Source organism: Pelobates fuscus, chromosome 1 (genome assembly GCF_036172605.1).
Source record: "Pelobates fuscus isolate aPelFus1 chromosome 1, aPelFus1.pri, whole genome shotgun sequence".
NCBI lineage: Eukaryota > Metazoa > Chordata > Amphibia > Anura > Pelobatidae > Pelobates > Pelobates fuscus.
In genome coordinates this window covers 356,890,505-356,915,311 of record NC_086317.1, presented here as the reverse complement: position 1 = coordinate 356,915,311, position 24,807 = coordinate 356,890,505, and the positions used below count along the sequence as shown (strand labels likewise).

Here is a 24,807-nt window from a genome sequence, read left to right as displayed (position 1 = left end):
AGTCAGGAATAGTCAGACTCCGCCCTTTTTTCCCGTGCGCTGATTGGCTGGTCTGCGCGCGCATGCGTGTTGGTTGGCGAGTATTGGTAGAGCGCGGTGTTACTGTGTGTATTCTAGTGCAGCGGGTCATCCAGAGGGAGGAAGAGACTGTGTAGGGGCGGGATCTGTAACGGACGTTCTGGAACGCTGTGTTTGTATCCCATGGTTCGGAAGACAGAACCCTGAGCAACTGCCAGCACTTCTACTGCCTAGATAACAGGTGAGGTATGCAACCAGCACTGCAGGAACCCTGCCTACTACAGGGCACTGAGAGGGCATTCATAGGTTACAAATAAGGACAGGCTTGAAGATCAATAAAATGTATATATGTTAAATAGTTCCATAAATTTCCTGGTATTTCTCCCCCCCCCTCAACATTACATAATTCCTATCTGTTTCATTTCAGGTTTTGGTCGTTGCAAATTTTAAACTAAATTGTAAATGTCATAAATGCATTAAAAGTCACAACAAATGCACTATTGCAACATCTACTGCTAACAAAACGAGTGATGTAAAGGCCTTGTCTTCATAAGTAAAGTGGTGTAAAATGTTGCACAGTATATAACTTTTATAAATAAAGGTCAACCGTTTACATTTGCATGTCTAATGTGTTTAATAATGTATCTAAATGAAATAAAAATAAAAGTTTTGGTTTTCTCTATTTACATGGTTTATTACAAAGTTTCATTTACTTGAGCTTCAAGGAAGTAAATTAAATATTTTTAGCTAATCCTGGCTTTACCATAGTTTTTAATGGGAGCACTGTGCATGTCCTATTAGCCTCTATTTAAACTATTTGCTAAGGTCTTCTGTTTTGCTCTGCACAACCTGAATGAGTATGACAGCACTTTTTGAAATATAACATTTTTGTTGGGATGTGCATTAGTAATAGTTCAATTCATTTCCAACTGGAGCAAAGTGAGAGATGCCAATATCCCCAGTTACTGACCTTGTCTAATGTGTTCCTGGTATGTCTGCTGTTGGAAAATGGCTTCCATCACACCTTTGAATACCAATATTACTGAAATATTTTAAATAGTGGCCTTCACATTGAAAAAATCTAAACCAAAACTAGGTGCCCTGTACAGAAACAAATTCTACCTAAGTCCTACAGTAAGGAAACAGTGCAACAAATGCTAATGCCGGTCATTGATTATGGGAATGTAGTGTATGCACCCGCACAGCAAACCCACCTTAATAAACTTAATACGTTATATAATTCGTTCTGCCACTTTGTGCTAAAATGTAGTTACTTTAGCCACCACTGTGACATGCTAAAAGAGCTAAACTGGCTGTCGCTGCAATCCTGACGCACTTTACATCTTTCCAGCCTTGTGCATAAGAGCATTTCTGGGAAGCTCCCATCCTACCTGAGTAGAATGCTGTTCCCACCTCCTATAACCGCTGATCCAGTGCTAGCACGATATTTAGCATACCGCAATACAAAAATAAAATGGCTTGATCCTATAGAGCACCGCAATTATGGAATTACCTCACGGACATAGTCAAATCTTCATTCAATCTAAAATCTTTTAAGAGATCTATGGCAATATACCTCAGCACAGAATGCACCTGTCATGGTTGTATATATTTGTTACCTGTTATATGTGTTTGTATGTGTACATATACAAAAAAAAATTTCTATATTGTATCCTATTGTAACAATGCAATGTTTTGTGGACAAAGACCCAGGACATACTTGAAAACAAGAGAAATCTGAATGTATCCATCCTGGTAAAATATTTTATAAATAAACAAGTGTGGTATAGTCAACTATGTATCTCCATCCTGTTTCCTTCGTTAAAATATGTTCCTATATAATTGCTCTGATTGAAGGAAAATTGCATACCAAAGCATACTCTAGTCCAAGGGGTCCCAATTAATATTTTCCCGTGGAACCTTTAGACATAGTGTACCAACATCAAGGAACCTCCCCCCCCCCCTCCCCCCAAAAAAGTGCGCCATAGCACAAATCTTTTCATTGACAGTGTGTTGGAATTTAAAGGACCACTCTAGTGCCAGGAAAACATACTCGTTTTCCTGGCACTAGAGTGCCCTGAGGGTGCCCCCACCCTCAGGGTCCCCCTCCTGCCCGGCTCTGGAAAGGGGAAAGGGGTAAAAACTTACCTTTTTCCAGCGGTGGACGGAGAGCTCTCCTCCTCCGATCCTCCTCTTCTCCTCCCCGTCGGCTGAATGCGCACGCGCGGCAAGAGCTGCGCGCGCATTCAGCCGGTCACATAGGAAAGCATTCATAATGCTTTCCTATGGACGCTTGCATGCTCTCACTGTGATTTTCACAGTGAGAATCACGCAAGCGCCTCTAGCGGCTGTCAGTGAGACAGCCACTAGAGGAAATAGGGGAAGGCTTAACCCATTCACAAACATAGCAGTTTCTCTAAAACTGCTATGTTTATGAAAAAATGGGTTAACCCTAGAAGGACCTGGCACCCAGACCACTTCATTAAGCTGAAGTGGTCTGGGTGCCTAGAGTGGTCCTTTAACTGTGGATGTACATTTGTGTGTAGTACTGGTGTTTGTATATAACTTTAGAGTTGGAGTTCAGGGGTGTCTTTGGATGTCATGTTTGTGTTTGCATGTTGTGTCAGTGTATTATTGCTGGAATGTCTGCACATACACACTTACACATATATATACACATACATACACACTGATGCACATACATACACTGACAAATACATACACACTGGCACAAAGATATACATGCTTAGATACACTGGCACAAAGATATATACACACACTGACCGATAAACACACATTGTCATACACACTGACACAAACACACAGCGACAATGCACCCCTTGACACAGAGATAGATACACACACACACACACACACACACACACACACACAGCATATTGTTTATATTTGCTGTCACCCTCCTGTTATGTTACCTTTTTTCTGCAGGAGGGTGACTTGCTTGGTGTGCTGCTTGCTGAGGCTGGTGTGCTGTTCACTCCTCGCTGCTGCCTTTCCCCCCCCAGCCGGCGCGCTCTCTGTGATAGGCTGTCACTTCCTCTCTGCATCTGATACAACAGGAGCCTGGCGGCGCTGCTAAACGCGGAACCCCAATTTTGTTCTCACGGAAAACCAGTTGGGAAACGCTGCTCTAGTCAGTAGTCTGCAAAGACTGGAATAGAAAATGGCAAATGCGTGCATACATATGGGCTCCACTATTTTAGGAATGCACAACTAAATTTATTATAAACATTGCCAATGAATATTACCACCATGATCAATCTTATTAAGTCTGTGTCTTATCTGGTGCATGTATGTAAAATATACTTTTAAACAAGTGCCTCTTCTTTCTTTATTACATATTTATATTTTCTAATTGCCTTTTATATCTTGTTCTTGCTGTTGAAGATTTACAGCTCTTACAGGCTTATTTCCTGAAAGAAAATACCATCTAAAAACATCAGATGCACTGTCAAGTTCCTGTCTAAGCAGTTACAATAATGAGTGCAATTCCTTCTTTTCTATGAAAAAGACAGTAGGACTGGACATGTTTCATTTCCTGAACTCTTAAAAAAGAGAAGTACAGCCATTTACTTAAAGGGACACTATAGTCACCTGAACAAATTTAGCTTAATGAAGCAGTTTTGGTGTATAGAACATGCCCCTGCAGCCTCACTGCTCAATCCTCTGCCATTTAGGAGTTAAATCCCTTTGTTTATGAACCCTAGTCACACCTCCCTGCATGTGACTTGCACAGCCTTCCATAAACACTTCCTGTAAAGAGCCCTATTTAGGCTTTCTTTATTGCAAGTTCTGTTTTATTAAGATTTTCTTATCCCATGCTATGTTAATAGCTTGCTAGACCCTGCAAGAGCCTCCTGTATGTGATTCATGTTCAATTTAGAGATTGATATATCATTATTTAAGGTAAATTACATCTGTTTGAAAGTGAAACCAGTTTTTTATTTCATGCAGGCTCTGTCAATTATAGCCAGGGGAGGTGTGGCTAGGGCTGCATAAACAGAAACAAAGTGATTTAACTCCTAAATTACAGTGAAATTGCAGGGGAATGATCTATACACTAAAACTGCTTTATTTAGTTAAAGTAATTTAGGTGACTATATAGTGTTCCTTTAAAGGGACACTCCAGGCACCCAGACCACTTCTGCTCATTGTAGTGGTCTGGGTGCCAACTCCCACTACCTTTAAACCTGCAAGTGTAATTATTGCAGTTTTTTTTAAACTGCAATAATTACCTTGCAGGGTTAAGTCCTCCCCTAGTGGCTGTCTATTAGACAGCCACTAGAGGGAACTTCCTGCTCTATAGCACAGGTTTTCTGTGCTAGAGCGTCGCTGGACGTCCTCACGCTGTGTGAGGACCTCCAGCGTCGCTCTATTCCCCATAGGGAAGCATTGAAATTCATTTTCAATGCTTTCCTATGGGGTGCGCTAATGCACATGCGCGGCATTGCCGCGCATGCGCATTAGGTCTCCTCGGCCAGTGGACACGATCAGTTTCGCCCACCGTCTGACGTAAGCAGAAGGTGGAGCGGCGGGGGAGGAGCAGGCAGCGACGTGGGACATGTCGCTGCCTCAGGTAAGTCACTGAAGTGGTTTTCACCCCTTCAGCAACTGGGGATTGGTGGGTGGGAGGGAGAGGGACCCTCCAGTGCCAGGAAAACGGATCGTTTTCCTGGCACTGGAGTTTCCCTTTAAGAATGGTTGGGAAAAAATAGTAACGTATTTCTCTTACGTGTCAGTTTGGCTTATCCTTGGGATCCGCATGAGGCTGAAAAGGAATATGGAAATGTTGTAGAATAAGTTTATTTAAGGATTTATTTTCTTTTTAACAGATTCTGCCATTTCCTGAAATACACATCAAGGAGTTTGCATTTGTCATGGGTGATGTTCGCACTCACTTGACACCAGAAACTCCAGGCCGTACTGCAATCTTGAATCCGTTTGAGAGCCCAAGTGATTATTGCAGCTTGCACGAACCATTTGTTTCCAGTCCAACAGTGTTCAAACCTACAAAGTCTTCAGCTGTAAGTATTTTTTGAAGAATAGTTGTTTTCATATTTCTATAAACTGTTTTTATCCGAGACTTCCTCTAGAAATGTTTCTCTTCAGTGTACTCTCATTCTAGTTTGCTTAGACTTTTTATTTATCCACAGTATCTTTTGTATTCAGCACTACTTATAAAATAATTGCATATCTGTTTTAATATTCAATGTTTACTGTATCCTAGACTCCACGCCAGTTTAAATGGTCTATCGATCAGCTTGCTGCAATAAACCCTGTTGAGATTGACCCAGAGGATATTCATCGTCAGGCTCTATTTTTTAACCATGCAAAGTAAGCTACATTTAATACTTTAGAAATGCTTCCAAAGGGTCTTTCCACATTGATCAAATTCTAAATAGTAAAAAATAGATTAATGATTTGATGTAGGCTAATTCATGTTTTAGCGACACTCCGGACCTGTAAAGCACTTTAGGTTGTTGAATTGCTTTATGTGTGATGAGTATGTACTGGACTAGGGAGGAAGGGGATTATTTTTTGCATTTGCAAGTTGTTTTTACATATATCCCATATGAAAAAAATGGTTAATTAAAGGAATGCACGTTTTCATTTGGGTTATATATACTAAACAGTGTTCTTTTTTTTTTTTTTGGGTAGTGCAGTGTCCTTTTAAAAATGTACACTTTAAGCTCTAAAAGCACTACAGCTGCTTAAATGCTGTCTCTTCACTCTGACAAATGTAAGTATTACTGTTTTGGGGCCTTTTTTCTTTCTGGTATGATGACCGATGTATATGTGTTGATAAACTAATCCTTCAAAATCCTAGCAATTGTGGATTATTGGTAAGGGCACTAAAATATACTCTAAAGTGTTCCTTTTAATGATGTGAAGAATAATGTGTAGGTAGATTTTTTTTATTCTTTTTTTTTTTTTTTTCTTAACATTGGTTTAGTATTTGAATTTTGATTAATGTGTAAAATAAAGCTATATAAATTAAAATAAAGTTATATGTATGACTGTTTCATTACCAAGGTCCCTGTTGTGGACCGAAAATTAGATTTTCCTGAATGATTTATATTTATAAACTAATGAAGATATTTTAATTATTTTCTCTTTCTTAAAGCTTGGAATGGATGTTGTGCCATTTAAAGTTAATGCATGATTTATAAAATGCAATATTTATGTTCTTTAGGACTGATAAAGACATAGAAGAAAGGAGGCAAAAAGCTATTGAAGAGGTAAACCATTATTTTGCATATTTGGATGTTTGGTGTGTATGTCATGCCCATGCAGTTTCACTCCTCAGTCCTCTGCCATTTAGGCGTAGAAGTGGCTCTGTTACAGTAAACTTGCCTTTCTTAAATTGATTTCTCCTCTGCCATCTTGTCTTTTGTTCATTTTTGATATTCTCGTAAAATACATAAGACAAAGGAGGCAATGAGGGAAACCTGAAAATGTCAAAAAGTGGGGAATAGGTCTGGCGCCGCAATCAAGGACACAAAAGGTGGAAACTGGGCACCAGAGAAAAACAAAACAAACATTGATGGACACTAAGGACTAGAAGAGTTGGAAGGACATTGAAAAAAATGGATCAGGCCATGACAGAGCTGCTTTAAATCAGTGTGTTTATGCAGCCCTAACCATATGTCCCCTGGCTGTGACTCTCACAGTCTCCATGAATAAAGGTTCATTTTCACCAGCTTTACTTTACAAGTTCTTACCTCCTCTGTTAATTAAACTTTAGCAGGAGGCTGTTGTACGTTCTAGCAGACAATATACAGAGGAGGAGACAAGAAATTCTAAATTAAGCACACTCAGGGTTATTTATTAAAGTGAGAATTCTCAGGAATTTAAAGAGCATTTCACATTTAAGCCCAAAATAGCTAAATTTAAAACAAAATATCAAAGTCTGCTTTGGCTCCAGTTGAGCTATTTTGGCCTAAAATGTGAAATTCACTTTTCATTCCTGATATTCCTTTAGTAAATAAATGTAAGGGAAGCTAAAAAATGTAGACTTATTTTTACTATGAAAGTGAACATATCACATTGGCATGTCCAATGATACCCTACCCACAGCTGCACCAGTAGCACCCTAACTTGCTGCCTCACCCTTAGAGACACACCTAGACACTTACGGTCACCACTCTAAACAATGCTAAGCATTGTTTTGAAATGTACCACCTTAACCAGACATTTAATGAGCAAATGCCTAGATCTCGAACCGTTAAAAGGTTACGTATTAACTTTGTGCAAATCCATCATGCCATAATTCTGTTTGCTATTACCATAAAAATTGAGCCTGCTGATGCTACTGTGGCAATACAGGCACTGTTGTATTCACCTGCATGTCAAAAATAAAGAATTACAACAACAAAAAGGTGAACATATAGTAGTATCATGGTCATAAAATATCTCTACGGCTTTAAGATATGTAGGGCAGTTTTCTCCAAATGCAAAGATGGTCAACAAATTTGCATGTCCTGGTAAATCAATTCTATTATCCCAAGTAAACATTCCATCTAAGCATTGAGGAATACCTCCTAATACATGTGATGTGGATTTGTTTTTTCAGTTTTTCACTAAGAGAACAATTGTTCCTTCACCTTGGACTCAGCATGAAGGGAAGCAAGCTGCTCAGTTTAATTCAACCAAATGTAAGCATGTTACAAACGACTGTTGGACAATCATAAGCTAATGTTTATAATAAATGAAATTAGATATTGGTTATAAACACAAGCTTTTGTGTATTAAAATCTCTTAAGGGACTATCGCATCCAATACTTATGTACAGTTAACTATGCGTTATGTGCTATATTTAATTTTAAATATTAGAATTTATATTGTGTCCGGCTGTCCTGGCACATAGCATGTAAGTTAATTTGTATAATTTATATTAAAGTGTCAGAGCATGCTTGGGTACTGTGTAGTGAGCTATGCTGTTGAATATTATGTAACAAAATACCAGCACCATATAAATCTTGGTAAAGACAACAGAAGGACAGGTACTGGTTGGATTGGACACCCAGTCTTTGCCATGCCATGATAAAAAGTGAATATTCAGTTGAAAATGTCTGTCCTGATACATTGATGACGAGTGCTGGTATTCTGCTGCTCCTGGAAATATGAGTGTTCTGTCTGAAGTTGGTGGAGTGATTCCTATTACAGGTGTTAATTCATGGGTGTGAATTGTATATCACCTGATGCCCAGTACATGCAGTGCTGGGCAGGAAGGTGTGTGTGTGTGTGTGTGTGTGCGTTTTTTTTATTTTTAATTCTTAGCTTTGCCATGGGCAAGCTGCAGGGCATCCTTGGTTGGATTGGTGGCAGGCAGGAAATGTACCTCCAGCTGATGCGGGATCAGACTGGACCACGGTAAAAGTTTTCTGTGGATGGCTGCAGCCTGCCTGTGGTTTACACAAAGATGCAAAGTACGGCGGCAGCTAGTTGCTCATTGCGATGCACAATGCTGATGGCCGCTGGGATACAGTATGATATCTTATTCCCGTGGCAGGAATTCTGGGTATGGAGGAGAGACATGACATGCAGGCAGCTGCTAGTAATTGAAATATTTAATGGGACTGTGCTGTGTGTAGGTGTCAGTAATTGAGTAGTTTGTGTCTATTAATGGATGTGTGTTTGTGCGTGGGTCTGTGTATGTATGTATACTTTAGTCAGGAAGTCCATCACAATTGCATACAGACAATGCGTGCGCACAGTCTGCAGGCACTGAAAAAAAGAGATGCTATGGGAGAGCAGAGGGCAGAACACTCAGGGTAATTAAAACAACTTAGAATGTTTGCAAAATAAATTTAAATGGCAAAAGTGAGGCAATAAATTGCTGCATTGTGACTAGAGCAGAGTTACAGAATTCTTCACAGTTGTCTACTTTTACCTCCATTTTTCCATTCAGATTCGATTTGTGAAAATTCAGATATTAGCAATTAGCCCTGTCAATGTCCAGGGGTCCCAATATTTTTGATAAAAATGATTTGTGTCAGGGCAAGTAGATTTGGCTATTGCTTTAGTCTCTTGCACAACTATTTATATGCAATAGATATATATTGTAATTGTGTGTTAGTGACTTACTTTAGTGTATGAAGAAATGCTGTTTTATTTGCAGAATTTTATTAATTATGGTATATCTTTTCTGTTCCTTTAGGTGTTGATCTTAGGAGTGAATCCCCTGTAGGGCGAGTACAAGCCATTCAGCCAGGAAGAATCACAGGTGATTTGATTGGAATATTTACATATTTGTCTTTGTTTACTCTAATTTTTTTTTTCCTGGAACTTTAAACTGTGCATTACAATAATAAAAGGTTTTATTTGCTTGGATTATAACACATACTAAAACATTGTCACAATATGGAAAACCAAAGGATGACTTCGAAATATGTAACCAATATGTAGTCAGGCTAAATTAAACTTGAATTAATTACTCATTACTAACTCAACTGTCTAGGAAAATATGTTTGCATTTTATTTATTTTACAATGTTTACATTTTGAATTCCCAATTTCTTGTCTAAATTGTATTTGGTGATTGGTAAGAGATCTCCCAATCAGTGCTGCATTATTACCCCACTATAAATTTACATTATAAATATTTATATACTATATATTTATTGCACACACTTATCTATGATCGTTATTTGATATTATGAGCTTTTAAAGCTCAAGGTTCTGCTTATTGGCTAAATAGTTGATTGATTATAAGTAATGCCTGCATATATCTTATTTTTATTTTTTTTCCTTTCATAGTTGGTTGTCAAACGCAATTGTCCTTACCCATTGATTTTAATTTGGAGAAAGTGTTGGGTAAGTGTACCATGAAAGGGTTTCTGTAGACACATTTCAGTTTGAATTGTGTAGCTTTAGTGGATATATTACTGGATTTTCCTTTTCTTTCAAGGTGAATATTTTAGAGTTGATGAAAATGCAGATCAATCCCAGGAAAATTTAAGCTCTGCATCTCTAAGGAGAAAGTTGTTTTTAGATGGCCAAGGGAGTTTATCAGATAGTTCATATCCACCGTCTCCCCAGACATCATGTGATGTTCCAGCAGCTTCACTTGGTGTTTTGTGCTCGTTAGACTTGTCTCCTGTCCGTTGCAGAAGTCCCACACAGACACCAAGTTCGGTAAGATTAATTAGTGAACACAACTGAAATCAAATATGGATCCTTTTCCATAGACTGTCCGTGTGGTTTAGCAAAATGATCTATGTTAAATGATACCAGTTTTAACCGGCTAAATGTGAAATAGTTGGCCAGCACCATACATTGCACATAAGTAACTTGGTCATATCATTTTCAGATAACCATGTTCATGTAGTTTCTAACTTTTAATCAATTTTTTTTCCCCCCATTAATTTATCCAATTAAAGGGTCAGTTTTCTTCAAGTCCAATCCATGGTGGTAAAAGAGCATATAGTTTGGGGAGTAACACCAGCCCAACCTTCTTTGAACAAACTCCATCTAGAGTTATGTCGCCATCATTTTCTCCTATAGCTGTTCAGACGGCAGGTATGATTCATATTTTCTTTGTCTTAATGCATAATTGTACACTTATTTGATTTCTTGCTCTGTAAAATGTTTAAAGTGTACCTGTAATGGAAAAACATGACTTAAAGGAACACGGTGACTAGGGCCTCGTTCCGCAGCAAATAAATGGTTAACCATATTTTTTTGCTTACTTTAATCCAATGCCAGGCTCCTTCGGCACTAGCGACCTCCTCCTCCTCCATTGACGTCAGCGTCCTAGTGGAGCCGAATGCGCATGTGCTGCCACAGGCGCACGCGCATTTAAACCCGTCCACTGGAAAGCATTACTCAATGTTTTCCTATGGGGATCTTTTTTGACACTGGACTCCGTGAGGACGTCCAGCGTCAAATAAGTGTGATTTACTCCGTTTAGATCGCGGAATCTGCGTCTAGTTGTTGTCAGGGAGACCGCCACTAGCTGGGTTAACTCTGCAGTGTAAACATAGCAGTTTATCTGAAACTGCTATGTTTTTAGCTGCAGGGTTAAAACTAGGGGGACTTGACACCCAGATCACTTAATTGAGCTGAAGTGGTCTGGGTGCCTATAGTGGTCCTTTAACGTGCTTCCACATACATTGAATTCACGATATATCATGATGATATATGGTGTATTCAATATAAAGTTACTCACTTTTCCTGTGTTCCAGTGCTACTTCATGGGTATTTCTCTGTGTATGCTGACAGTTGTGAAAAAAATATAAAAAAACCTTTTTAAATAGGTATTAAACATTTTCTAGCAAAATTGCCAGCAATATATTGATAAAATCGTATGCTCAATCTAATGAGCATAAGGCGTTTTGGACATGACAAGTGCCCTTTAAAGCTATATATACCTGACTATCGCTATATACCACTGGCTTTATTTGGGATGGGGTGATTCCTCTTATCAATTAAGCCCCGATTTTCTATGAAACCAAAGATGTATTCATAACACTAGCAGGTTTCTCTGCCTCGCGTTCCCCACAGCATTGCAAAGGGTTAAATAACCCTTTATTCTCTTACTAGATTCTAGCGCTGAATCGCGCTCCATTTCTTCCAATGTCAGCCAATGGGGGAACCTAATGCGCAATCACAACACACACAAGGCCTTCCCGATAGGAAAGCATTTCCTCAATGCTTTCCTATGGAAATTTCTCTAATGCTGCATGTCCTCATGCAGACCATGAGAATGTCCAGCTCGTTTCACTCCAGGAAGAACATCTAATGGCTCTCTGGTAGAAAGCCATTAGAGGCAGAATTAGCACTGTATTCTCTAAAACTGCAATGTTTTACATTGACGATCTAAGACCACTTCAATAAGATGAAATGGCCTGGGTGCCAACAGTGTCCCTATAAACGGTTCAATACTAAACCGGGCGATGGTGTGCGTTGATTAGTGTGTTTCTTTGAGTTTGGTTTGTTTGTGTTTTACTTTTTTTATTTCTTCTAATTGAGATGTTTTTGTCTTATGCAGAGGAGAAAAGACTTTCTTTTCCTTCACCAGAAACACTTTCTGCTTCAAAATCCATGGTTAATTCTTGTGCCAGGAGCCCTTACATTGAAGGATGTTCTCCAATCAAAAACCCTTTCCAAATCCGGTCAAGACCATGCAGAGGAAATTCTCAATACCGAACTTCCCTGTTTCAGATTCCATTTACCCTTGACAATCAAGAGGAAGACAAAGAAAACTCTCCACCTTCCAGCATTTTGTCACCAGAAAGGGATGTGGATTTACATTTTCAAACCTTGGAGAACTATCCATTTGATGCCCAACTAGTACAGGACAGTATGCCCCCTGTTCTCCCTGAACTGCAAAGTTGTCCACAAACATGTGAAGAGCTGAAAGACAATGACACTGTAGAAATGGTTGATCCTGTGGAAAATGAAGACCCCATGTGGGACAAGGACATTGGAGTGACAGACAATACACCTATGTCAAGCTTTACGAATGGAATAACCTTTAGTGGTGAAAGTTCCCATATGTGCATGTCACCTCTAGCTGAAAGTAGTGTCATTCCAAGTGAGAGCAGCAGCATCCAGGTATTGTGTGTGCGCAATGTGATTCATGATAGTTTTGCTTCTTTATTTTGAGTTTATAAAATCTACGTTTACTGTAGTCTCTGGGACTATGACTTCCATCCTGTTTTAGAGTCCTACACCAGAAGATGGTAGTAATCGATAAATGGCTATTGGGTTGCGGGTAGACCGTTTTGAAGGTTAAGCTCAGTTGTACTTGGTGATTAAATCTGTGATTAACCAAATTTTCAGAAAAGAAAGCTCTTCTATAACTGTATTCTTTTATGTAAAGTAAAGACATACAAATTAACTTTCTAGTTTGTTTCAAAATGGCGAGCACCACTGAAACACTTACAAAGTTTTGGGAATCTGGGGTTTGCAATGATTGAATTAAAGGCAAATCTGTCCAACTGTAGTCTCGTCTATTTGTTTTTCTGCTTTATATCTGTTTTTCTAAAACTTGCACTGTTTGAACAGGTGGACAGCGGTTACACAACACAAACCTATGGGTCCAGTATTATCGATGGAATTGAAAGTACCTCCAAAGAAAACTCTACTCCTTTTCATGAACATCATCAACCCCAACATTGTAAAGTTAAGGTATGTAATGTGTCCAGCATTGGAACGTTTGTGTAATGTGACCTTAAAGGAATTTTATAGGTGTCAAAACAACTTTAGCATAATGAAGCAATTTATGTGTTTAGATAATGCCCCTGCAGTCTTGCTTCTCAATTCTCTGCCGTTTAGGAGTTAAATCACTTGTTTCTGTTTATACACCTCTAGACACACCTCCACTGTCTTTGACTCATACAGCCTGCATGAAAACAATGGTTATATGTTCAATCAGATGTTAACTTAATTGTTCTTAATTTTATCTCCTTCTCTGCAAGGTGAACTGTAATCACATACAGTAGGCTCCTGCAGGGTCTAGAAAGCTATTAACAGTGCAGGAGATGAGAAATTCTAAATTAAACAAAATTTGCAATAAAGGTTTCACTTTACATGAAGTGGTTTAAGAAGTGTGACTGGGATTGCATAAACAAAGCAATTAAGCTTCTAATTGGCAGAAAATTGAGCAGCGACATTGCAGGGACATGTTCTATATACCATTACTGCTTCAGTAAGCTAAAGTTGTTATGGTGACTATAGTGTCCCTTTTAAATTGGTCATTTTTTTATTATTATTATTATTATTATTATTATTATTATTATTATTATTATTAAAGGGTTACTCCAGGCAATATGAAGTCTTGTATGTGCTGTAAGAAACACTTTACTGCTAGTTTAAGTCCGCATTAATTACAGTCCCGGATAAGAAAAGCGTATCTTGTCAGCAAGCATAGTGAAGCATGTAAAGTAAGGAGTTCATAACTCTATTCAAATACAGTGTTTTATTAAAACTTCATGGTTTAATTTTGCAATAGTTGTTGGTGATGAAATGTACATTGATTCATATTTGTGAGTGGCCTAAATTAATGGAATAATAATGTGCTAATTTTAATTTAGCATTGCTTGGTATATGAGAAGCTTTTCCTATCTATGCTAGAAGCTGATACCAGAGAGGGTAGCATCTCCTTCATAGCCTTTCTTGAAATTGGAGATTATGCTAGCTTTAGTGTACCTATAATCTTAATTTTATTAATGACAGGAGGCGAGTATTTGCTTAAGTCTCTCTTTACTAGAACTCCACAGCAGCACAGAAAAACAACCAATCAGAAAAAAGTTAGGTACTATAAAACTCTCTTCCCCATGCATCATTTCCTCTTTCAAAACAGAACAAAAGGCAGAAAATATAAAGGGGAAGAAACTAAGTCCTAGATGCAATCAATACAACAATGTCCACCATCCGGGAAGAACTGCCAAACCAGATAGCGCTGATGAACTGTAAACTGAAACAAGAGAAAAAAAACAGAATTGAAAAGGATGGTTAGCCAATGAAATGTACCCTGAAAAAAACATGTAGGCACCCAGTGTAACAACCAAAAAATCCCCTTAATATGTAGATATCCCAACCCTACTTATGAAAAAACAGACATAAGAAATAAGTGACAGGTAGCAGAGACAACAAGCAGAGTTGCATACGTACCTGATTAATCTAAACTATTAACATAAAACAAGGGAGGGATAAGAATGGGTGGGAAATACTCACCTCCTGTCATTAATAAAATTAAGATTATAGGTACACTAAAGCTAGCATAATCTACAATTTTATAACATGACAGGAGGCTTCATATTTGCTGTTTTAACGCTCATTTCACCAATCCAACGCTGTTTGTGTCGCTGGTACCTATTCCAGGAGATATCAGAGTAATCCCAATAGGACTTTCCAACTGCGATAAACGACAGTAGACGGATCAATGAAGATGCCAGCCGGCGAAGCATCTCAAACACGGAAAAAAAACACCATCCGCTGATGGATCCATTGTACGTGGTGGTGCGACCCGTTTCTTAGCAGTCGGGCCATGAGCTGACAAGCTGACCTAACAGCCATATTCCTGAAGTTGTAAAATATCGAACATCATTTGCGGACTTAGGGCCGCAAGAAGAAACTGCCACCATGTCTCAACTCTTGATCTGTAAGGCGGGTCATCCGGCAATGCGGTCTTGCAGGTAGATCTCCAATCTCAAGGAATGCGCCTAAGTCCACTACCAATATCGCAATAGAACAGAGTAGGATCTTTCGTTACCTCCTGGCTTACCCGGTGAGATGTCTCATCGAGAACAAATTTATCATGCAGACAAGAGTGTGGTCAAACTAGCCGTATCCTAAGTGATTCCAATATTCCAAATGGACTGTGCAATCCTCGGTTGCGGTAGAGAAAAGACCCCAAAAGGACGTCCATTCAGGGTTCCAAACTGAACTTGTGTGGAGGAACGGTGGTCGACTATTCTGGGAATAGAGAATCCCAGAAACATTCAAAGGGATGGGAAGCGTAAACCGGAGTGGAGATGTCCATCCAGATATGTCCTCCTAAGAGTGAAAATGTACGGAACCAATGGTGATTGGGGCCCGTAAACCACAAAGAGTCCTCACGTGCTGTAGTGAGAGAGTGAGATAATACGATCACCCATAGTACGATCCTGTTCCATGCCTGACCTGTCAAAATTTGCGTAGGGGGTCCTGGTATACACGTCACCTACAAGATAGGGTATAATATAGTGAGACCCTTAGGTCCCTGCACCCCTGACTGTCCAGGCATGTAACTCCCAGGGTAGACCCTAGGTCAAGGGACCCAGGAATGTGAGTTTGATAATCAAAGTCAAGGTCCCCCTATAGAGCTATACCTTCCTTCTTAGCCTGGAGTCCCGCGAACACCTAGTGTTCTCCAATGTGCAGGCAAGGCGTGAAGTTCCTTCGCTCATGACAGGTGACTCCAGAGAGCAGATATAGCGAAAAAGAAGGGTCTAGCTTCAGCCGTCCGAAACATGTGGTGTCCTGTTAGAGAATGTCGGCATCCCTATCCGAGTCTGCTACCATCCCGAGCCGTACTCCAGCGGCAGGATGTGACCCCTGTCTGTGTAGGAGTCGGGACACACCAGGTACCCCCATAGAGTCTCGTAGGTCTCCTTGACGGTAGTTGAAAAAGTGGGTTAGCGCGAATCCAAAACAAAACGGCTCCCGCGAGGGATGTATCGAGTATAGACGGAGGGCCCACCATCTCCGAACCTTGTTCACCAGGTATGTGCTCCGAGGAGATGGGGCAGTCCTGCCATCTTATCCCAAGATCGTAATGACCGGGGAACTCAAGACAATCGGGGTATCCGGTCCTACCATGCGATCCATGCGTACGGTTTACCTTCAGACCATGTTGTAGGTCTTCCCTAGTCTTGTTACCCGAGCAAGGCAGTGCCCGTTAGCTCCATGAAGGTCCCCGTATCTCATGTCATCTTGATATGGGAGAAACTGTCTGCGCAGTTTGTTCGCAATGGACTGGATATCCAAAACAGAATGCAATTCCCTGTTATATATGGTGTAGAATAAACCAAACCTGCACTCTTGTAATACCCGAGGTTCATCCGTTAGCCGCCCCATCTTCAGGAGTGTGTGTAAGTAAGTAAGTGGGAGTCTCCCCCCGTGAAACCTCTGAGTATTTCTCGCGTGTGGTACAGTGGTCCGGGTCCAGTTGATTCATACAGGCGATAAAATAGAGGGATCCAGTCTAAATACGTATATCTTGCATGACCAGGCAGTCCTCTATAACGAAACCAGTAGCACGGTCGTCAGATCTAATTGAATGCAGAAGGGACGCCCCTCTATGCAGTCATCGATGTCTTGCACAGGTACAAGCCTGTGTGATAAACAAATGGACGGCACCGAAGAGCGGGGAGTGTATGAGAGAGCCCCTTCTCTAATAATGTGATCGAATTCCGTGATCGCATCCAGCTGATAGCCTGAGCGGGCCGCACCCGTTAATAACCAAACAGTAGAGTCTACATCCGTGACCGGTTCTCTCGATGAGAATGTGTCACTCCAAACATGTCCTCTGTAATCATCTCAGTATCTGGCTGAGGTTGAGGGAGGGCTGCGCCCTCTAATAACAAATCAGTGTCCGGTTCTGTATATGAGAGGGGTTCGCTCTCTGTTCCTGAAAATAAAATACTCTCGGATCGAGGTGATGGAGGGCCGCACCCTCTTGCGATCCAAACCAGAGACACAGGGTGACCAACTGCAGGGGTACACCAATTACTAATATCAGCCTAAGGCTGAGGGCAATCTCCGGAAACAATGATGGAAAACTACCAACTGACCGCCCGGATCCGGTGTGCGCGCGCGGTGCAGGATGACCATTGGTAGCCTGAGGAAAGCTAGAGACGTTCTCCGCAATCCACGAGCGCCCAGGAGGTCGGAGGAGGTCAAGTCAGGCCTCTCGACGACCCGAGCGAAAGGAAGTCGCGAAACAAAAACAATAATAAACTTAGATAAGAGTAAATACGTAAATTCTATCTCAGATAGAAGGCCAATAGCAGGTCGGAAGGCAAGACAAGTAAGCCCCACTGAACAGTGTCAGGAGCTAACCTTACGTAGGAACAGCTACCAATATCTATAAGGACGCCGGGAGGCAGATAGAGAATTAGTTGCTAAAGACCAGGAAAAACGCGTCCTCCTGTAGGTGTCTGAGTAACGGTCTTGGCCTGTGCGAATTTCACCTAGGAGATGTGCCGTCGCCGGTCTGGTGTAAACTGTGGATGTGTGCCCGGGGTCTTCATAGAAACCTTGTCCTTCAGGCATGAGGTTTAGGGCCTTCACCCTTCCCACCATATTCAGATGGCCATATACTGGTGTCCTCTTGGATATTATGGCAATGGTGCTCGCCTGGACACCTGCCTATCTCCATGTCACTGGTGGGTACTGGGATTGCCTTGGTGATATTTCCCCATATATTTATTTTCGCACAGACATAGCCGGCCGTGTTAATGGGCACAGACATAGCAGGCCAGCCAAATATGGCGCAGACCGAGCTGGCCAAGTCACCTATCGGTGGTGTATCATTCAGTGGCAAGGGTCCTTGTTAAGGAAGCGCTCCCAATCAGCTTCAGAACAGTTCTTGGGGCACCGTGCAATAATGGGCCTGATGTAGGCCTGTGATACAGTAGTTATGGTGCATGCAGGGTACAGGCACCCCTTAGCAGCAGGCGTATGTAGTATGGAGTAATACAGTGTGTGGGACACCTACAACTGTTCACCAATGAATAACCATATGCAGAATCCAATAAACATAGAGTTAATCTGAAGGCAGGAATAATATTTATACGCAGTATATGTCCTTTAAGAGTATGGATATCTCTACTTTATACCGCGCAGGGTACAGAGCAGGAGGTTGACAAACTGGGTGATCTAGAAGTATGCATCCACCCCAGAGAATTACTTATGCATATGCCTTCACCCCCTGTGACTTAAAGTGCATAACGTATGACAATATGCCATTTAAACCAGTATCAGCATGGATACCCCAGCAAACAAGTGATTACCATCTTAAAATAAATCATAAAAGAAATATGCAATTGTTAATTGTAAGGTCTGTGTCAATTGAAGAAAAAATAAAATACAATAAAGCTGGTGCTAGCCCTTTAATACACACAGAAATATTAATACTTATAAGTCAACCCATAAGAACTTATCTCTAAAATCTATAACATATAAAATACTGCAAAAATACTTTCCAGCACCCTGGAGAGGAAGCCTGCCTCCGCCTCTAAAGGCTTCCCGGTGTACCTCTGTCACAGAGGTGAGGTGAGAGGAGGAGGGGAGCGTAATTACTCTCTCCTCCCCCGGCGGAGACATGCGGTCCGCAGATTGAACCGGCCGCGGAAAGCAGTCACGTGCCGAGGCTCCGGTCGGCGGGTGCGAGTGGTATCCGCGGCCGGAGGGGAAGAAACCACAGGTGGGGTATCGGTAATGCTCCTTCCACCCCCGGCGGACACACAGTTCGCGGATAGAGGCGGTCGCGGTTGGCGGACACGTGTAAAGGCTCTGGTCGGCGGGAGAGCAAAAACCCCGCACCCCGCGACCGGAGAAATAAAGTACCCGCAAAGCCAAACGGGATAAGTGCAAAAGGAGATAGAAAGGGGGAAGAATCCCCAGAGGAGGTATATAGAAAACCAGAGAACACAAACTCCCCACAAACCCCAGAGCAATAGGCAAAGGGGCACACAAACAAGTCCCCAGATAATTAATATATAAAATACTGAAAATCTAATAAAACCCAAAGCCACCAACTAATATTAGCAGGAGGCAGTGGTACTCTGACCTGTACTGATGCGGAGCAGCAAAGAAAGGAAATGATGCATGGGGAAGAGAGTTTTATAGTACCTAACTTTTTTCTGATTGGTTGTTTTTTCTGTGCTGCTGTGGAGTTCTAGTAAAGAGAGACTTAAGCAAATACGAAGCCTCCTGTCATGTTATAAAATTCCCATTACAACTACATATAGGTATACAGTAACAAAAGTAACCTTTCAATGTATGGAGTAGGTGCTATTGATTGATAATTAAAGAATGTGAACTGTCATTTAATGATTGTTTCTATGATGCTCCTTGATTGCATGAGATCCAGTAAAATACATTAGCGTCCAAGATGAGCTACTTGATTAAAGGGACACTCCAGACCCCTAAGGCACTTAATTTTTTTTTTCTTTTTTTTTACATTTTACAAAACCTGCAATTTTCAATATAAATTGACTCCTTTATCAGCTCACCTTGCTATACCCCCCAACTGTCAATTAGACAACCGGTCCTGTTATTTCCTGGTTGTGTAGCTCAGGGAAGCTAAACTCAAGAGGCATCAATGGCTCAGGACACCTACCTTGCAAAGACTTTTTTTTTTTATTGGACAGCCACAGAAAGTCTGAGCGAAGTTAGAAAGGGGGGGGGGGGGTTTGCAGAACAGGTCATGGGGCAGGCATGTGGTCTAAATCGGCTGCAACCCAGGCTGTCATTTTGAAACCTATAGGTAAACCGTTTTTTGAGTCAACTGAAACACCTTTTGTAGTTCAGTTCAGTCATTGCTGTCGTGGTGTAGAAATACAGGGTAGCTTTCAATATTTTTTTGCTGTAGAGTAGTATAGGAATTCTTTCCTGTGAGTAATATAATATAGGCAGGATGATTAGTCAGTTGTCTTAAAACTGCTTCCTGGAAAGAGACAACACTTATTAAGCCTGGACTTTTAGTTTGATACATAATTGTAGAGGTACATAAACATTAAATTCGTCCATCTTTAGCCCTATACACTGTGTGCAGGTGATGCCTATCCCGTGACTCTGCCATCATTCCTGTTGTATGACTGTAGAATCCTCTACATTGTCTGAGAACGCATGCATCTTAACCTTCCCTTTATTCTTTGTTCGCTTTGAGAATTTAAAATGTTATCATTCTGAGGATTGCATTTAGCAAGTTCTTTTATTTGTGTTTATTTTTTCAAACCTAGGAGTTTTCTGCTGCTGACTTGAAAGGTTATAATGGATCCCAAGAGTCTAAATCTCCAGAATGGAAACTGTACTCTCAAAAACCTAGTAAATTTGTTCCACATTCAGTCAGTGCAGGCACATGGAAAATGTCCAATGACTACACATTCAACAGATTACATAGCAATGGTATGTTGTACTGTGCTTTTTTTATTACTGTATACCACAGAGTGGAGCCACAAGCATTTCTGGATTTTATGTTTAGTTTAGAAAGGTACACTTTTTTTTGTGTCCCAAAATCTGTTTCAAATTTTAGTTATGGGATTTAGTCACTAAGCCAGCAATGGGAGTTAACAAGTAAAAAATGAAATGATGTAAGTTGTATTTTTGTAATACTCAAAACTGACTTCTGCAGCTAATGATCTTTCTCTTTTTTCACCTAGTACGAGCTTCCTATTTATTCCTGTGCATCTTCCAAATGTTTTTTAAACGGAAACACTGAGGACGTGCACAGAGTGTATCTCGACTGATCATTCGAATGCTTCTCCTAGAAAAGCATTGCATTAATATTAAAGAATAGTCCAGGCAACGTTAAATGTGCATAATTCCAATTATTTATATAGCTCCAACATATTCAGCAGTGCTGTAAAATAGGAATCTAGACACATTTAATTGTAACAAAACACGCTTGACTTGGATGAAGTGGGCCCTGCTAAAATTAGATTACTATCCCTGACTTGTGTTTGAAAAGATGCCCCACACAACAGCAATTTTGGTTACAATGAAATGAAAAGTGCAGTTTAAGCATTAGAGGTAGGAAAGAATAATCTCAGCATTTCACCACATTGTGATAATGAAATATCATAAAGACAATGTGTATACTATTCTGGCAAAGAAAATACCACTAATCACAGAAAGGATATGAGAACGGGTGCCTGATATTCAGATGTGGTCACTAGAGTGATATCGTTTAACCTCTACGAGAGTGGAAACTGAGGATCTGAATTATACGGAAAGACATTCGAAAAAATGGAACCAGACTATCCTAGGTGTATGTGGAGTGTTGCTTGACATACAAATAATTCTTGGGACTCCTGTTACCCTCTCTTACCTCTAATGAATTATGTTGAAGGTGCATATTTATTATATTAGCAGGAATGTCTTCCTAATCCATTAATTTTCTTTTCTTTTCTAGTAAGACTGCCAAGCCCACCAAAAATGCTTGCTGGAAAACACTCCTCTCATCACTTGCAATAATTGAAAAATCTCAGGAAAAGAAGAACATTTTTATGGTGAAAGGGAAAAAAAATGTGAATAGTGGTGACACATACAATTTGAAGTGGTCGAAACCTTTCGGAGTGTTGTAGAATGGATCTTCACGATGACTTTTCAATAGGAATCAGTGTTTCATCTTGAATAAACCTGATCAAATTTGCTGAATTTGATATAGCAAACTAAATGTTCAGGAGAAATATCATGGCTGGACTCCCACGCTCTGCAGTTTCTTATTCTTTTTTTATTTTTATTTTATTTATTTTTTTAATTACCCTCTTTTCTAAAGTTATCAAAATAAACCTATGGATTGGCCAAGAGCCTGGCATTAGCATGGCTGCTTATTGACAATCTCTATAATGTACATTACTGACTAAAGAATACAATGTTTTTGTTAATCTTCTCTAAAAGGACTGTGTTTTATGTAGAATAAATGACGTGTAAAAAAAATTACTTTTCTATAATAGAGCTTTACCTTGTTCAGTGGTAGAACAGATCTGCAGAATGTAGTACGGCCCAGCCAACATAATACAACGGTGCCTTATTTATCGATGTTAATAGTACTATGCAGGAAGCGGTTTAAAATGTTGATTTGGTTATAATAATAATTGTACCAGGTATGTAAAAATTATGGAGCCTTATGGCAACATAAAGAAATATCCCAGTGAAATCTAGATTTGCTTTACATCTTGAGTCATATGGTACTATTAAAGGGTTGTAGCCTTCTGGTTTTACTCTGGGGGAGGGCAAAGCTTTTGGGAATTTTTTTTTCTTTTTGTGGTGGAATGGTAAACGTTCCGTTTTCTATACTTGAATATATATGTGGGATAGCAGATGGCCACCCTTTAGTTCTCTGGCTATTGGAATAAGTTTTTTATTTTTATTTTTAATGTTAACAATGTTGCTCTCACTCTGTAAGTCCCTGCTACCACTATATTACATATACCCTGCACATTGTGCAATGAATATCCAAACATTTTGAAATGTTCATAAACGACTGTGTCTAGGAACAATCACAATACCCAGCCTATTTTTATTAAGGTTTTGTGCAATTTCTTAAAATCTGGGTTAGATGCTAAACTGAAACCTGTGTGTAACTGGGAACCATAATGCTCCCTTTTGAAAGTAATTATCAAGACTACTTTTGTAAATGCTGCTTTATCTCCTGGTGACTGTTATCTAGATGTATTTCTGCATATCCCACAGATTCACAGGGTTATTTTCTAAAGTGAGAATTATTCAGGAATTCAAAGCAGTGAATGTAAAATTTCAGATCAAAGTCACTGGACTGGAAGCATAGTTCACTGGGATAATTCTTCCAGATTGGCTACTTTGACCTTAAACTTGAAATTCACATTTAATTCCTGACAATTCCCGCTTTAGTAATTAGCCCTGTCTGTATCTTTCATTCATACTTGAAAATATTTTTTAGATATTGTACAAATTTCTGCAATACAATTTTTAAAATGTGAAAATGTAAGTTTTGTACACTTAATAAAATTTCAGGACACTGTATTCCTGTGAAACGCTGAACAGTTTATACGTTCTTAAATTATAGATTACAGAATTTTTTAATTTTTATTAAGGGAGTACCAAGTCCATTAACCTCTCCAGCTTATTCTGACAATGGTGCAAGGAGGCTACAGATTTATCGCAAACATTTTGTCTGAAAAATTGTTTTATGTAGCACCAAAGGCCACACAGAGTAGTCTTCATTGGGACAGAGCTCAGACATGAGCTGTACACTAAATGCTTACTGCAATGTGACCATTGGAAAAGCATGTGCAGCTACCCTGCCCCATATTACTTCTTTAGAAAATGAGAATTCCTAGCATGTGGCTACAGGCAAGGAATTGTAAAATGTGTATTGTCTCTCTATCTGCTCTTCATTATGATGCCTAAACAGCCCGGGGGAAAATCTACAAATAAAGTTAACTTCAAAGGAAGCAAGAATTTTGATTTCAGAGTTGCCTATTCTACAAACCACTTCATCACCTGATCATGACTACATGTATAACTGGAAGAAGCGTATAGTAATAGTGGCTTCACAAATCCCATCGAGAATCCATGCACGCACTGGGAAGGTCTTGCATTTCCACTCACCAATGGCAAAGGGAAATTTTGAGCCATGATTAGGAAGTTTAATTTCTTCATCATCTGCCCAAACTATTTACACAGTCGAACAACATTTGGCTTAGAGTGCTGGGCTAACCCTAAGCTGACCAAAATTTACATTGATTACTCCTGCATCCGTGTACAAATTTCAAACATTCAGAAATATACGCTCACACATAAAGGGGAATTAAACAGTCAGTAGCCTAATGCATTTCAATCTTCTGACAGTACCAACTCCTAGGTGCAAACACATGAATGCTAGATAAAACTGTTCAAAATAAAAAGATGATGTAAGGATTCATTGCTATTTGAGGTATCTGGAACAAGGAAATCAGGTGAAAAGGAACATCATACTTTTTATTTTGCTGATATGTCTATATTGACACTTTCTAGAAGTGGTTTGCTGGGAAACTTCTTCAAATGAGTTATCTGGATGTTAAATATAACCTTTTCTAGGAAAAACAAAACACTTCAGTTTGGTATATGGCCCACACTGAGTGGTACACCTGAACACACTGATGTCTACATACCTTTTAAATTGTCTTGGAAGAGGTTCTGGAGTTAAACAGGGACTGGTTAAATCAGCATTGCACTGATATTGCATTTTATGAAAGCATAGGTGATGGAACCTTTTTCTGCATTCATGCAGACTGGTGGTCTACATTTCTTGCTACTGTGAGCTGCTATCCAAAGGGTTTTATGCCTATGTAGGCTTTCTATTGCGATTTGTTGCACATTCTTGTGACATTGCTTAATATGTTTTTATACTATGTATTATAATAAACTGTGCATTATTTTACGAATTGGTTTTTTCTCCCTCTCGTTTGTTGAGAATACTGACTACAAAACTGGCAAATATAGTGACTGTGGCGCCCTGTTATTTGGTATAGGGTTTTATCTCTACATTGTGTCTTTATGTTTAAAGGGACACTATAGTCACCAGAACAACTAC

At 39.9% G+C, this 24,807-nt stretch overlaps 1 protein-coding gene across 1 annotated transcript; it reads left to right on the top strand.

Annotated features, from left to right (window-relative positions):
- The first annotated feature begins 169 nt into the window (after nt 1-169).
- BORA (BORA aurora kinase A activator) lies at nt 170-21,972 on the top strand. Its single transcript, XM_063444697.1, has 13 exons — nt 170-259; nt 4,869-5,060; nt 5,264-5,370; nt 6,230-6,275; nt 7,610-7,691; nt 9,197-9,262; nt 9,795-9,851; nt 9,946-10,172; nt 10,418-10,556; nt 12,028-12,593; nt 13,047-13,169; nt 20,492-20,657; nt 21,664-21,972. Exons 2-13 carry the CDS (start codon nt 4,914-4,916, stop codon nt 21,723-21,725), a joined length of 1,788 nt encoding a protein of 595 aa, XP_063300767.1. The 5' UTR covers nt 170-259; nt 4,869-4,913; the 3' UTR covers nt 21,726-21,972.
- The last annotated feature ends 2,835 nt before the right edge of the window (nt 21,973-24,807 follow it).

Excerpts from the sequence above, each read along its gene's own strand:
- BORA (XM_063444697.1), top strand. The coding sequence starts at position 4,914 with ATGGGTGATGTTCGCACTCACTTGACACCAGAAACTCCAGGCCGTACT. Across the intron at positions 5,371-6,229 it reads CTATTTTTTAACCATGCAAA|GACTGATAAAGACATAGAAG; the intron begins GTAAGCTACATT and ends TATGTTCTTTAG. Across the intron at positions 9,852-9,945 it reads TAATTTGGAGAAAGTGTTGG|GTGAATATTTTAGAGTTGAT; the intron begins GTAAGTGTACCA and ends TTTTCTTTCAAG.